Here is a 13,546-nt window from a genome sequence, read left to right as displayed (position 1 = left end):
TTAAATAAATAACAGCACTGAGGAAAAAAGCAGGAAATGCATAAAATTAGCAATAAGGGCCAGCAGTTCTTTTTAAACTCATCTTTTAGTTATTACATAGTTGAAAGTTTATCTTGATGCAACAAAACAAGAATCAAAATGTTCCATAGCATCTGTTGGGAAGATACAGTTTAAGGGACAGTGTCACACTCAGATATTATAAATAGTCATCTCAAGAATGAGGTATAAATGGACATTTAAAATACAATGTATTTTAATGTTGCCACAAATAAGCAGGTGTGTTGTCTCCACGACACAGCATCTTTTTTGTGTGTTTACAAAGCAGTATTGTCAAATCTTCTGATTTTTTTCATGAGTCTCATGATATTTGATGTTTTTCTTGAAGCCCCAGTTCCTAGAGTCACATGCTAACATAAAAATCTCAGCTTTCATTTTTAGAAAAAGGTACGAGTCCTCATGGCTGTGGAGAACAGCTTGAAAACATGACCCAAGTGGATCCTAAAGGTAAACCAGAAGGCAAAGAAAAAGATCCCAAAATATATTCTTTTTTAAAAAAAAATCTTATTATTTTTAAGCCAATCTGATGACTTTTGGGGACCTGACTTATAATTTTGGAATGTTTGGGTTGACAACACTGACACGGTGCCAAGCACAATGGAGTCCTGATCCCTGACTGAGGCATATAGGTGCTGCCACAACACAGGTGATAACAGAGTATAACATGTATGTTGGGGTATATTCAGCTGGAGGGAGCGGGGGAGTTATGTTGTAATAAGCTAAAGTATTGCTTTAAAACAGAAGTCATGGGATGTTAAATCATAAAAAAAAGGCCAGACTAATGGACAAGCAGTACTGCAGTGCAGAAGACCCAGGTTTTATTTCCAGATCCAGCCTTTCAATTCAGTGTTGCCAAAGGGCACCCTGTAAGACGGGGATGCTTTCTGTAGCTCAGCAGCTACCCCTCTAGTTAATTGAAGAGTAGCATTTGTAGGGTCTGACCAGGTCCAATCCAGTCTGCCTCAGCAGGAGGACTGTGATTGCAATCCAAGGTTCAATGGCAAGGGTGAGACAGATCTAAATTCATAACAGCTGATATCAGCCGAGACAAGGTGAGTGAGGTAATATATTTTATTGGACTGACTTCTGTTGATGAGAGACAGACAAGACGACCAACAGAAGTTGGTCCAATAAAAGATATTATCTCACCCACCTTGTCTATGTAATATCCTGGGATCAACAGGGCTACAACTACACCGAATACAACAATGGAAGATATCAGCTGAGATGTTCTTGTGAAAAGTTCTTAGATTTGAAAGTCAGATCTGGTGGGGAGGGCTTGGAGGCAGGTGTTCTTGGTACATCATATTTCCCCCACATAGGTAAGATAGCCCATAGTCTATTCATAGAATCATAGAATATCAGGGTTGGAAGGGACCCCAGAAGGTCATCTAGTCCAACCCCCTGCTCGAAGCAGGACCAATTCCCAGTTAAATCATCCCAGCCAGGGCTTTGTCAAGCCTGACCTTAAAAACCTCTAAGGAAGGAGATTCTACCATCTCCCTAGGTAACGCATTCCAGTGTTTCACCACCCTCTTAGTGAAAAAGTTTTTCCTAATATCCAATCTAAACCTCCCCCATTGCAACTTGAGACCATTACTCCTCGTTCTGTCATCTGCTACCATTGAGAACAGTCTAGAGCCATCCTCTTTGGAACCCCCTTTCAGGTAGTTGAAAGCAGCTATCAAATCCCCCCTCATTCTTCTCTTCTGCAGACTAAACAATCCCAGCTCCCTCAGCCTCTCCTCATAAGTCATGTGCTCTAGACTCCTAATCATTTTTGTTGCCCTTCGCTGGACTCTCTCCAATTTATCCACGTCCTTCTTGTAGTGTGGGGCCCAAAACTGGAAACAGTACTCCAGATGAGGCCTCACCAGTGTCGAATAGAGGGGAACGATCACGTCCCTCGATCTGCTCGCTATGCCCCTACTTATACATCCCAAAATGCCATTGGCCTTCTTGGCAACAAGGGCATACTGCTGACTCATATCCAGCTTCTCGTCCACTGTCACCCCTAGGTCCTTTTCCGCAGAACTGCTGCCTAGCCATTCGGTCCCTAGTCTGTAGCGGTGCATTGGATTCTTCCGTCCTAAGTGTAGGACCCTGCACTTATCCTTATTGAACCTCATCAGATTTCTTTTGGCCCAAACCTCCAATTTGTCTAGGTCCTTCTGTATCCTATCCCTCCCCTCCAGCGTATCTACCACTCCTCCCAGTTTAGTATCATCCGCAAATTTGCTCAGAGTGCAATCCACACCATCCTCCAGATCATTTATGAAGATATTGAACAAAACCGGCCCCAGGACCGACCCCTGGGGCACTCCACTTGACACCGGCTGCCAACTAGACATGGAGCCATTGATCACTACCCGTTGAGCCCGACAATCTAGCCAGCTTTCTACCCACCTTATAGTGCATTCATCCAGCCCATACTTCCTTAACTTGCTGACAAGAATACTGTGGGAGACCGTGTCAAAAGCTTTGCTAAAGTCAAGAAACAATACATCCACTGCTTTCCCTTCATCCACAGAACCAGTAATCTCATCATAAAAGGCGATTAGATTAGTCAGGCATGACCTTCCCTTGGTGAATCCATGCTGACTGTTCCTGATCACTTTCCTCTCATGTAAGTGCTTCAGGATTGATTCTTTGAGGACCTGCTCCATGATTTTTCCGGGGACTGAGGTGAGGCTGACTGGCCTATAGTTCCCAGGATCCTCCTTCTTCCCTTTTTTAAAGATTGGCACTACATTAGCCTTTTTCCAGTCATCCGGGACTTCCCCCGTTCGCCACAAGTTTTCAAAGATAATGGCCAAGGGCTCTGCAATCACAGCCGCCAATTCCTTCAGCACTCTCGGATGCAACTCGTCCGGCCCCACGGACTTGTGCACGTCCAGCTTTTCTAAATAGTCCCTAACCACCTCTATCTCCACAGAGGGCTGGCCATCTCTTCCCCATTTTGTGATGCCCAGCGCAGCAGTCTGGGAGCTGACCTTGTTAGTGAAAACAGAGGCAAAAAAAGCATTGAGTACATTACTTTTTCCACATCCTCTGTCACTAGGTTGCCTCCCTCATTCAGTAAGGGGCCCACACTTTCCTTGGCTTTCTTCTTGTTGCCAACATACCTGAAGAAACCCTTCTTGTTACTCTTGACATCTCTTGCTAGCTGCAGCTCCAGGTGCGATTTGGCCCTCCTGATATCTTTCCTACATGCCCGAGCAATATTTTTATACTCTTCCCTGGTCATATGTCCAACCTTCCACTTCTTGTAAGCTTCTTTTTTATGTTTAAGATCCGCTAGGATTTCACCATTAAGCCAAGCTGGTCGCCTGCCATATTTACTATTCTTTCGACTCATCGGGATGGTTTGTCCCTGTAACCTCAACAGGGATTCCTTGAAATACAGCCAGCTCTCCTGGACTCCCTTCCCCTTCATGTTAGTCCCCCAGGGGATCCTGGCCATCTGTTCCCTGAGGGAGTCGAAGTCTGCTTTCCTGAAGTCCAGGGTCCGTATCCTGCTGCTTACCTTTCTTCCCTGCGTCAGGATCCTGAACTCAACCAACTCATGGTCACTGCCTCCCAGATTCCCATCCACTTTTGCTTCCCCCACTAATTCTACCCGGTTTGAGAGCAGCAGGTCAAGAAAAGCGCCCCCCCTAGTTGGCTCCCCTAGCACTTGCGCCAGGAAATTGTCCCCTACGCTTTCCAAAAACTTCCTGGATTGTCTATGCACCGCTGTATTGCTCTCCCAGCAGATATCAGGAAAATTAAAGTCACCCATGAGAATCAGGGCATGCGATCTAGTAGCTTCCGTGAGTTGCCGGAAGAAAGCCTCATCCACCTCATCCCCCTGGTCCGGTGGTCTATAGCAGACTCCCACCACGACATCACTCTTGTTGCACACACTTCTAAACTTAATCCAGAGACACTCAGGTTTTTCCACAGTTTCGTACCGGAGCTCTGAGCAGTCATACTGCTCCCTTACATACAGTGCTACTCCCCCACCTTTTCTGCCCTGCCTGTCCTTCCTGAACAGTTTATAACCATCCATGACTGTACTCCAGTCATGTGAGTTATCCCACCAAGTCTCTGTTATTCCAATCACGAATAACAGAGACTTGGTGGGATAACTCACATGACTGGAGTACAGATTCCATTGCCTCTGCTGTTATTGACGGTTAGAGAATGGTAAAGGCCCATTTTTGCCTGACAGGAGCGATGGTGACTTATGTTTACACTTTAATTTATGGAGACAGTCTATTATGTTAATATTGAAGCTGGTGGCATCAGACATGCCTCCCCATCACCCACTGAAATATCCTCCCTTTAAAAGTGGATCTACCACTAGCTTCTTCACCTGTCTCCTATGTGGCCTTTGTTTTTATATAAATCTTTAACTGTACCCTGCTAAGCAAAAATATAGGCCATCCTGAGCCAGTCTGTTCTCAATTGTACTGATACCTGGGGATAACTGTGAGGGATGGATTTTAATTATTTAGTTTTAAATTAATAGAGTACTGTTGAAAGAGGCATGTGTCTCCAAGATAAACATGACGGAGAACAACAGGCAAAAACTTAAGCCCATGGTTTTTTAATGTAGTTACCTTTTCCTAAAATTTACCATTTATTATTTACATTACAATACTTACCAAGATTGGTGCTTCATTGTGCTAAATGCTGTACAAACATAAAGTAAGAGAATGTTCCTGCCCCAAAGAGTTTACAGTTGAAATAGACAAGACAGACAAAGGGTGAAAGAAAGGAACTATCATTATCTCCACTTTGCAGATGGGGAACTGAGGCACAGACAGATTAAGTAACTTGCTCAAAGTCACACAGAAATTCCTATGACAAAGCCAGGAACTGAACACAGATGTATTAATCTCAAGTCTAGTGTCTTAACCACAAGACCATCCTTCCTCTCATTTAACAAAAATTCTAGTTTAAAAGTTATTAGTGAAGCCTAATACATTGAATTAGCCAGGATACCTCAAGAAATAATCTACAGCCTGATTCTGAGAGACTTTCATCACCCCCAATTAAATCAGCATCTGCTAGAATCAGGCTCCTTTTTGCATAGTCAAGAATGGCATTTAACAAGAGCCTAAGTCAAAACTCACAACAGTTTCAGTACCTGTCAGGCAAGATAACAACCTTACCATCTGCGTTACAGTCAGAACCACTCTTGTTAGTGCTTGATCTTAGATTCCATTGCCTCTGCTGTTTTTGTTTTTTTTTTCAGATCACACTCACTGATTTTATATCCCAGCTTTTCAGCATGAATCCTCTTGGCCATGAACTGTCCTTCGATCAGTGCTCGTATCTCCACCTCCTTTGGAAAGTCTGGAACCTGTATCACAGGAATAAATTAAATTAACACACACCTTATGTAGTATACAACACAAGATTGGAGTCTGGTTTTTTAAAAAAAAAAACAGATTTATAGTTCATTATCCTTGTCTTCACCCTGATGCTTGCACTCACAACTATTCTTCAATCACATACACACCACTTCTAGAAGCTCATGACAGACAGAATATAGCCCATAACCTTGGCGCTTTTGGCAAATCCTTTAATCCTGAAATCAGTGCATGATGGGTAGTGTTTCTAATGCCAGTTGTAAATTCTTCTACATTTATCCCACAACACCAACAAACTGCTTATGAAATTGGCCTCAAGTACATTATCTCCTCTGGGGTACATTAGAGAAAATTCACTAAGTACTAAGTAATGTCATACACGGAAGAGTTTAAATTTGTCCTTTTGTCTACAAAAAAAGGAAACAAAAACTAATCCTTTTCACTGATTTTCATTCACTGTGGTAAAGAGAGATTACTCCCTTGTAAAAACCGGTTATTTACCTTACAGTAACCATTGTTCTTTGAGATGTACTGTGCATGTGGATCTCACTCATGGTGCATATGTACCCTCTGCACAGGAGTTTGGCAGTTTTATCAGTTCTGTCCACTATGGATCACATATGCGTCTTTCACACCCTTGGACTCCCTCCTCAGGGTATAAAGCAGAGGTGGTCAAACTATGGCCCACAGTCACATCCGGCCCGCGGAACCATCCTGCCCGGCCTGTGAACTCCCGGCCAGGGAGGCTAGCCCCCGGCCCCTCCCCTGCAGCCTCAACTTGCCTGTCAGGGGGTCGGATAGGGGTCAGGGTAGTCAGGGGACAGGGAACGGGGGGTTGGATAGAGGGTGGGGTCCTGGGGGGGCGGTTAGGGTCAGGGGGTCCTGGGAGGGGGAGGTCAGGGGACAAAGAGCAGGGGGGGTTGGATGGGTTGGGGGTTCTGAGGGGGGCAATCAGGAGGTGGAAAGTTGGAGGGGGCGAATAGGAGGTGGGGGGCAGGCTGTCCGGGGAGAGACAGCCTTCCCTACCCAGCCTTCCATACAGTTTCGAAACCCTGAGGTGACCCTCAGGCCAAAAAGTTTGCCCACCCCTGGTATAAAGGATAGACCCTACCATTCAGTTCCTTCACCCCCCAGAATACAGATTAAGATTCTCTGAGGGGCAGGGATGGAGGGAATTGCGGGGAGAATAGGGAGTCATGGGATCCACATGCAGAGAACATCTCAAAGAATGAGTTACTATAAGGTAAGTAATTGTGGTTTTTGCCTTCGAGTCTGTGTCTGTGAGGATCTCGGTCATGGTGTTTAGCTAACAATTTGGTTCCAAGTGGTGGGAGCTGGGAACTCATCTGAATAAAAATTCCAGAACTGCTTTCCCGACATGTGCATCAGCTCCTGATGCTGACACCAGAGAATGATGACTGGTAAATATATTCATTGAGAACCATGTGACTGCTCTAGAGAGCTCCACAATTAGTTTTCTACTGAAACATGCCACCAATGTAGCCTAGGCTCTCATGGAATGAACAATAACATGAACTAGAAATAGTATTTTTTTAATATCATGCGATATTCTAATACTGTCCACAATCCATTTGAAAGCCTTTGAGCAGAGATCAGGTTGGTCTACCTCTAGATGTACTGCCACATGTGATGAATAGTCTAAGAGATCTTCTGAATGGTGCTATAATACAACAGCCTCTTCTTAACATCCAATGTATGAAGTTTAGATTCACTGGAAGATTAGTGACGTCTTGGAAAATTACAGATAAACTGAATATATCAATTAACATGAAAGTCTGAAACCACTGTTGGAATAAATGTAGGGTGAGGGCTCAGTCACTATGTCTGCATGTAAAACCATGGGGGATGGAGGGTGATATATGTGCCTGAAATTCACTTACTCTTTATGCAGAAGAATAGCCACCAAAAATATAGCTTAAATAGATAAATGATGAAGGGAACAAGAGGACAGAGGCTCAAAGGGAGGTTCCATTAGAGAGGTAAGGATTAGGTTCAAATCCCATGAAGCTAGTATCTTTCTTACTGGTGGAAACATCTGCAATAGATTCTTATGGAAGAGACGTGAACAGGCAAATGACAGGCCAAAAATCACTGCCAAGTAAATTATAATGAAGCTGAAAGATAAACCAGAGAGTCCAGAATTACTGGAATGGATGATTGAAGAGTGTCACATTGTCTTGCCCTCACCCCTAAGGAAAAACACTTCCACCGTATATGATTTTCTAGTTGAGGGTTTTCTACTTTCCAAAAGGATTCTCTGGGTCTCTGCTGAACGCTCCCTACCTGCTGACATTAACCAGAGACTCTCCATGCCATCAGATGGAGAGATGTTTAGTCTGGATAAAGCATGAGTGATGGTCTATACTATTACGTTCACCACTTTTACAAGACTATGATAAATTTTGTACAAAGTATGCTTTGTGAAGTATCATTTGAAAACTTATAATCTGCAGAACATTACTGTCCTGGTAAAATATGTGTTATCAGCACCGTATGTGAAGTTAGAAGATTCTATTATGTATCCTTGCTGTAACATGCTCAGTTTAAAAAAAGCAGGCCCAAACCAGTTTTTCAGAACAAAGAACAGACTAACACCCAGCCAGGTGTTAAAGAGCTATCACTTACTTAAGCAGTCATTCTCCAGTAATGGGAAGGTGTGGACAAGAAATCTACATTTCCTCTCAATGACAGTTCAACCTTTACCTCCACCCAGCCGGGGATAATCCTCAAAGTGGGGAGAGTGGTATAAGAATGAGAGACAGTGGCCTCCACTTCATCTCTCTCCTCCTTCATCCCTGCTCATGTCATGAACGACGCAAAGAACTGAACTGCGGGGAGGGGTCCCCGGCTGAAAGGAGACCCACCCTGTGAAATTTACCGCAGTGTATGGTGAGACAAAAACTGTTTTTAAGTTCACTTGGCTTGTTAAGTTAAGTACTAGCTTGTGTTTTATGTTTTTATTTTCTTTTGTCACCAATCCTGACTTTTATGCATCATCACTTGTAATCATTTAAATTTTATCCTTCTGTAGCTAGTAAACTTATTTTTTGCTTTATCTTAACCAATGTGTTTTGATTACTGTGTGTTGGAAAAACCATTTTGGATAACAAGGCTGGTTCATTATCATTTTCCTTTGATGAAATGATGGACTTTCTGTGAGCTTGCATTATTCAACAGATTGCTGGACAGTACAAGACTCAAATTTCTGGGAGACAAGGCTGGGACTAAGAATGTGCAGGCATTGCCCTGTATGTAATTAAAGAATGACTGGTCAGGGCGCTCATGTATTTAGCTGGGAATGAATTTGCATGCTGAAGGCTGTCTGAGTAGGCCAGGAAGAGCAGGTTACTCACTTTGTGCAGTAACTGAGGTTCTTCGAGATATGTGTCCATGTGGGTGCTCCACTTCAGGTGCTGGTGCGTCCTGGCACTGTCGATCGGAGATTTATGGTCGCAATGTCCGCGTGGGTCATGCGTGCTCAGTAGGCGTCTTGCGGTGCCATTGGTGCCGCATCTAGTGCGAGTATAATCCAAGCCCTCCAGTTCATTCTCTACCATAGAGTCCTAGCAGCAAACTTCGAAGTAGAGAGGAGGAGGATGGGTAGTGGAGCACCCACAGGGACACACATCTCAAAGAACCTCAGTTACTGCACAAGGTGAGTAACCTCTTTTTCTTCGAGTGCTGTCCCTGTGCATGCTCCACTTCAGGTGACACCAGAGCAGTGCTCCTCAGAAGGCAGGAGGGTCTCTGGGTTCATGTGAGTCACAGAGGTAAGTATGGTTAGGCCAACTATGGTGTCAGCTCTGGAGTCTTGAATGATTGCATAGTGCCCAGGGAATGTGTGGACAGAGGCCCAAGTGGCTACCCTACAAATCTCTAATATCGGAAAATTGTTGAGGAACGCTATTGAGGTAGAAACATCGTGTGGAATGCTCTTTGAGGTGCGTAGGAGGATCCATGTTCTGAATACAATAGCACTGTTAAATGCATATGGAGATTCATTTAGACAATCACTGAGTGGATACTGAGCAGTCTTTCAAATACTTGACAGTAGAAACAAAAAGTCTAGGAGATTTTCAGAACAGTTTGATCTTTCCAGATAAAACGCTAATGCCTGCCTAATGTCCAATGTATGTAAAACAGCCTCTGCTGGAGTGCCGTGAGACTTGGGATAGAAAGTGGGAAGATGGATTGGTTGATTCATATGGAAGGCTGATGTTACTTTCGGTAGGTATTTTGGGTGCGGACGTAGCGTGACCGGTAGCATGAAGAATACTGTGTAAGGAGGATCAGCCATGAGTGCCCTGATCTCATTCAGCCCCTCTGGCAGAAGTAACGGCAATGATGTGATTGGAATAACAGAGACTTGGTGGGTAACTCACATGACTGGAGTACTGTCATGGATGGACATAAACTGTTCAGGAAGGACAGGCCGAGCAGAAAAGGTGGGGGAGTTGCATTGTATGTAAAGAGCACTATGACTGCTCAGAGCGCAAGTATGAAACTGCAGAAAAACCTGAGTGTCTCTGGATTAAGTTTAGAAGTGTGAGCAACGAGGGTGATGTCGTGGTGGGAGTCTGCTATAGACCACCGGACCAGGGGGATGGGGTGGACGAGGCTTTCTTCCAGCAACTCATGGAAGTTACTAGATCGCAGGCCCTGGTTCTCATGGGAGACTTCAATCACCCTGATATCTGCTGGGAGAGCAATACAGCGGTGCACAGACAATCCAGGAAGTTTTTGGAAAGGGTAGGGGACAATTTCCTGGTGCAAGTGCTGGAGGAACCAACTAGGGGCAGAGCTCTTCTTGACCTGCTGCTCACAAACAGGGAAGAATTAGTAGGGGAAGCTAAAGTGGATGGGAACCTGGGAGGCAGTGACCATGAGATGGTCAAGTTCAGGATCCTGACACAGGGAAGAAAGGAGAGCAGCAGAATACGGACCCTGGACTTCAGAAAAGCAGACTTTGACTCCCTCAGTGAACTGATGGGCAGGATCCCCTGGGAGAATAACATGAGAGGGAAAGGAGTCCAGGAGAGCTGGCTGTATTTTAAAGAATCTTTATTGAGGTTACAGGGACAAACCATCCCAATGTGTAGAAAGAATAGTAAATATGGCAGGCGACCAGCTTGGCTTCACAGTGAAACCCTTGCTGATTTTAAACACAAAAAAGAAGCTTACAAGAAGTGGAAGATTGGACAAATGACCGGGAAGAGTATAAAAATATTGCTCGGGCATGCAGGAGTGAAATCAAGAAGGCCAAATCACACCTGGAGTTGCAGCTAGCAAGAAATGTTAAGAGTAACAAGAAGGGTTTCTTCAGGTATGTTAGCAACAAGAAAAAAGTCAAGGAAAGTGTGGGCCCCTTACTGAATGAGGGAGGCAACCTAGTGACAGAGGATGTGGAAAAAGCTAATATACTCAATGCTTTTTTTGCCTCTGTCTTCACGAACAAGGTCATCTCCCAGACTACTCCACTGAGCAGCACAGCATGGGGAGGAGGTGACCAGCCCTCTGTGGAGAAAGAAGTGGTTTGGGACTATTTAGAAAAGCTGGACGAGCACAAGTCCATGGGGCCAGATGCGCTGCATCCGAGAGTGCTGAAGGAGTTGGCGGATGTGATTGCAGAGCCATTGGCCATTATCTTTGAAAACTCATGGCGATTGGGGGAAGTCCCGGACGACTGGAAAAAGGCAAATGTAGTGCCCATCTTTAAAAAAAGGAAGAAGGAGGATTCTGGGAACTACAGGCCAGTCAGCCTCACCTCAGTCCCTGGAAAAATCATGGAGCAGGTCCTCAAGGAATCAATTCTGAAGCACTTAGAGGAGGGGAAAGTGATCAGGAACAGTCAGCATGGATTCACCAAGGGCAAGTCATGCCTGACTAATCTAATTGCCTTCTATGACGAGATAACTGGCTCTGTGGATGAGAGGAAAGCAGTGGACGTGTTGTTCCTTGACTTTAGCAAAGCTTTTGACACGGTCTCCCACAGTATTCTTGCCAGCAAGTTAAAGAAGTATGGGCTGGATGAATGGACTATAAGGTGGATAGAAAGTTGGCTAGAGTGTCGGGCTCAACAGGTAGTGATCAATGGCTCCATGTCTAGTTGGCAGCCGGTATCAAGTGGAGTGCCCCAAGGCTCAGTCCTCCGGCCGGTTTTGTTCAATATCTTCATTAATGATCTGGAGGATGGTGTGGATTGCACCTTCAGCAAGTTTGCAGATGACACTAAACTGGGAGGAGAGGTAGATACGCTGGAGGGTAGGGATACGATACAGAGGGCCCTAGATAAATTAGAGGATTGGGCCAAAAGAAATCTGATGAGGTTCAACAAGGACAAGTGCAGAGTCCTGCACTTAGGACGGAAGAATCCCATGCACCGCTACAGACTAGGGACCGAATGGCTCGGCAGCAGTTCTGCAGAAAAGGACCTAGGGGTTACAGTGGACGAGAAGCTGGATATGAGTCAACAGTGTGCCCTTGTTGTCAAGAAGGCCAATGGCATTTTGGGATGTATAAGTACGGACATTGCCAGCAGACTGAGGGACGTGATCGTTCCCCTCTATTCGACATTGGTGAGGCCTCATCTGGAGTACTGTGTCCACTTTTGGGCCTCACACTACAAGAAGGATGTGGAAAAACTGGAAAACATCGAGCGGTGGGCAACAAAAACGATTAGGGGACTGGAACACTTATGACTTATGAGGAGAGGCTGAGGGAACTGGGATTGTTTAGTCTGTGGAAGAGAAGAATGAGGGGGGGATTTGATAGCTGCTTTCAACTACCTGAAAGGGGGTTCCAAAGAGGATGGATCTAGACTGTTCTCAGTGGCAGCAGATGACAGAACAAGGAGTAATGGTCTCAAGTTGCAGTGGGGGAGGTTTAGGTTGGATATTAGGAAAAACTTTTTCACTAGGAGGGTGGTGAAACACTGGAATGCATTACCTAGGGAGATGGCGGAATCTCCTTCCTTAGAAGTTTTTAAGGTCAGGCTTGACAAAGCCCTGGCTGGGATGATTTAATTGGGGAATGGTCCTGCTTTGAGCAGGGGGGTTGACTAGATGACCTCCTGAGGTCCCTTCCAAGCCTTATATTCTATGAAAGGACACTTTCATGGATAAAAGCAGCAGGGAACAGGTGGCTAAGGGTTCAAATGGCAATCTGGTGAGGCATTTCAACACGAGATTGAGGTCCCAGGTTGGCAAACTTCTGAGTAAATGTTCTGGAGACCCATGAGGAAGCGTTTAGTAATTGGGTGGTCAAAGAGCAAGTTCCCGTCAATCTCATGATGAAACGCAGTAATGGCCACAAGATGGACTTTGATCGAGCTCATTGCTAAACCTGATCGATTCTGCTCCAGTAGGTATTCCAACACTAATGTTAGTGGTGCTGTTGAAGCTGTCATGTGTTTTTCTTAACACCAGGAGGAGAATCACTTCCATTTTTGAAGGTAAGTATTATGCATGGTCACTTTTCTGCTGTTTAGTAACATGTTTAACTTGTTCCGAGCAGGCTAGTTTGCCATGATGGAACCATGTAGGAGCCACGCTTGCAGGTGGAGTTTCTCTGGGTTCAGGTGAAGAGAGTGTGACTGTTGTTCTGAGACAGCAGGTCCAGATGACGAGGGAGAGTTAGAGGGGCACATATCACCATGCACATCAAGTAAGGGTACCATGCTTGTCTGGGCCATGTCAGGACTATGAAGATAACCTTGGCCTTGTCTGTTCGTATCTTGTGTATCACCACTGGCAGAAAATGGAGAGCAAGGCTCTCCCATTCATTTCCCATGTGTGGTCTTGAGAGAATTACCCACTTAGCGTGTCCGCCATCACTTTCTGACAGCCGGCAAGGTAGGAGGCCGAAATGTTTATGTTGTGGCGTATGCACCAGTTCCATGACTTCGGTGCACAGTGAGTGAGATCGAGCGCAACCTTGTTGATTGATGTAAAACATGCAGGCAATGTTGTCGGTCATAATGCGAATGGATTCATTCGTTATGTGCGGTAGGAATGTCTGCAGGCATTGTGGATCGCACGTAGTTCTGGTAGATTGATGTGTAACTGAGTCTCTGAAAGAGACCATTTGCCTTGAACTGTGTGCAGGTGCAT

The 13,546-nt window shown here is 45.0% G+C and overlaps 1 protein-coding gene across 5 annotated transcripts in view; it reads right to left on the bottom strand.

Annotated features, from left to right (window-relative positions):
* Positions 1-13,546, bottom strand: part of XYLB (xylulokinase) — a 146,138-nt gene that overhangs the window by 81,847 nt on the left and 50,745 nt on the right. For all 5 annotated transcript variants that reach the window (XR_005224109.2, XM_037891142.2, XM_043541601.1 and 2 more), the window contains one exon: positions 5,311-5,407. Coding sequence is in view for 4 of the 5 variants with exons in the window: in XM_037891142.2 (XP_037747070.1) it covers positions 5,311-5,407 (97 nt within the window). In the remaining variant the exon portion in view is untranslated. The remainder of the gene's footprint in view (positions 1-5,310; positions 5,408-13,546) is intronic.

The sequence above is a fragment of the Chelonia mydas genome, chromosome 2, assembly GCF_015237465.2.
Source record: "Chelonia mydas isolate rCheMyd1 chromosome 2, rCheMyd1.pri.v2, whole genome shotgun sequence".
Lineage (NCBI taxonomy): Eukaryota > Metazoa > Chordata > Testudines > Cheloniidae > Chelonia > Chelonia mydas.
Note: the sequence above shows the minus strand (reverse complement) of the source record. Positions and strands in the feature narration are given on the sequence as shown.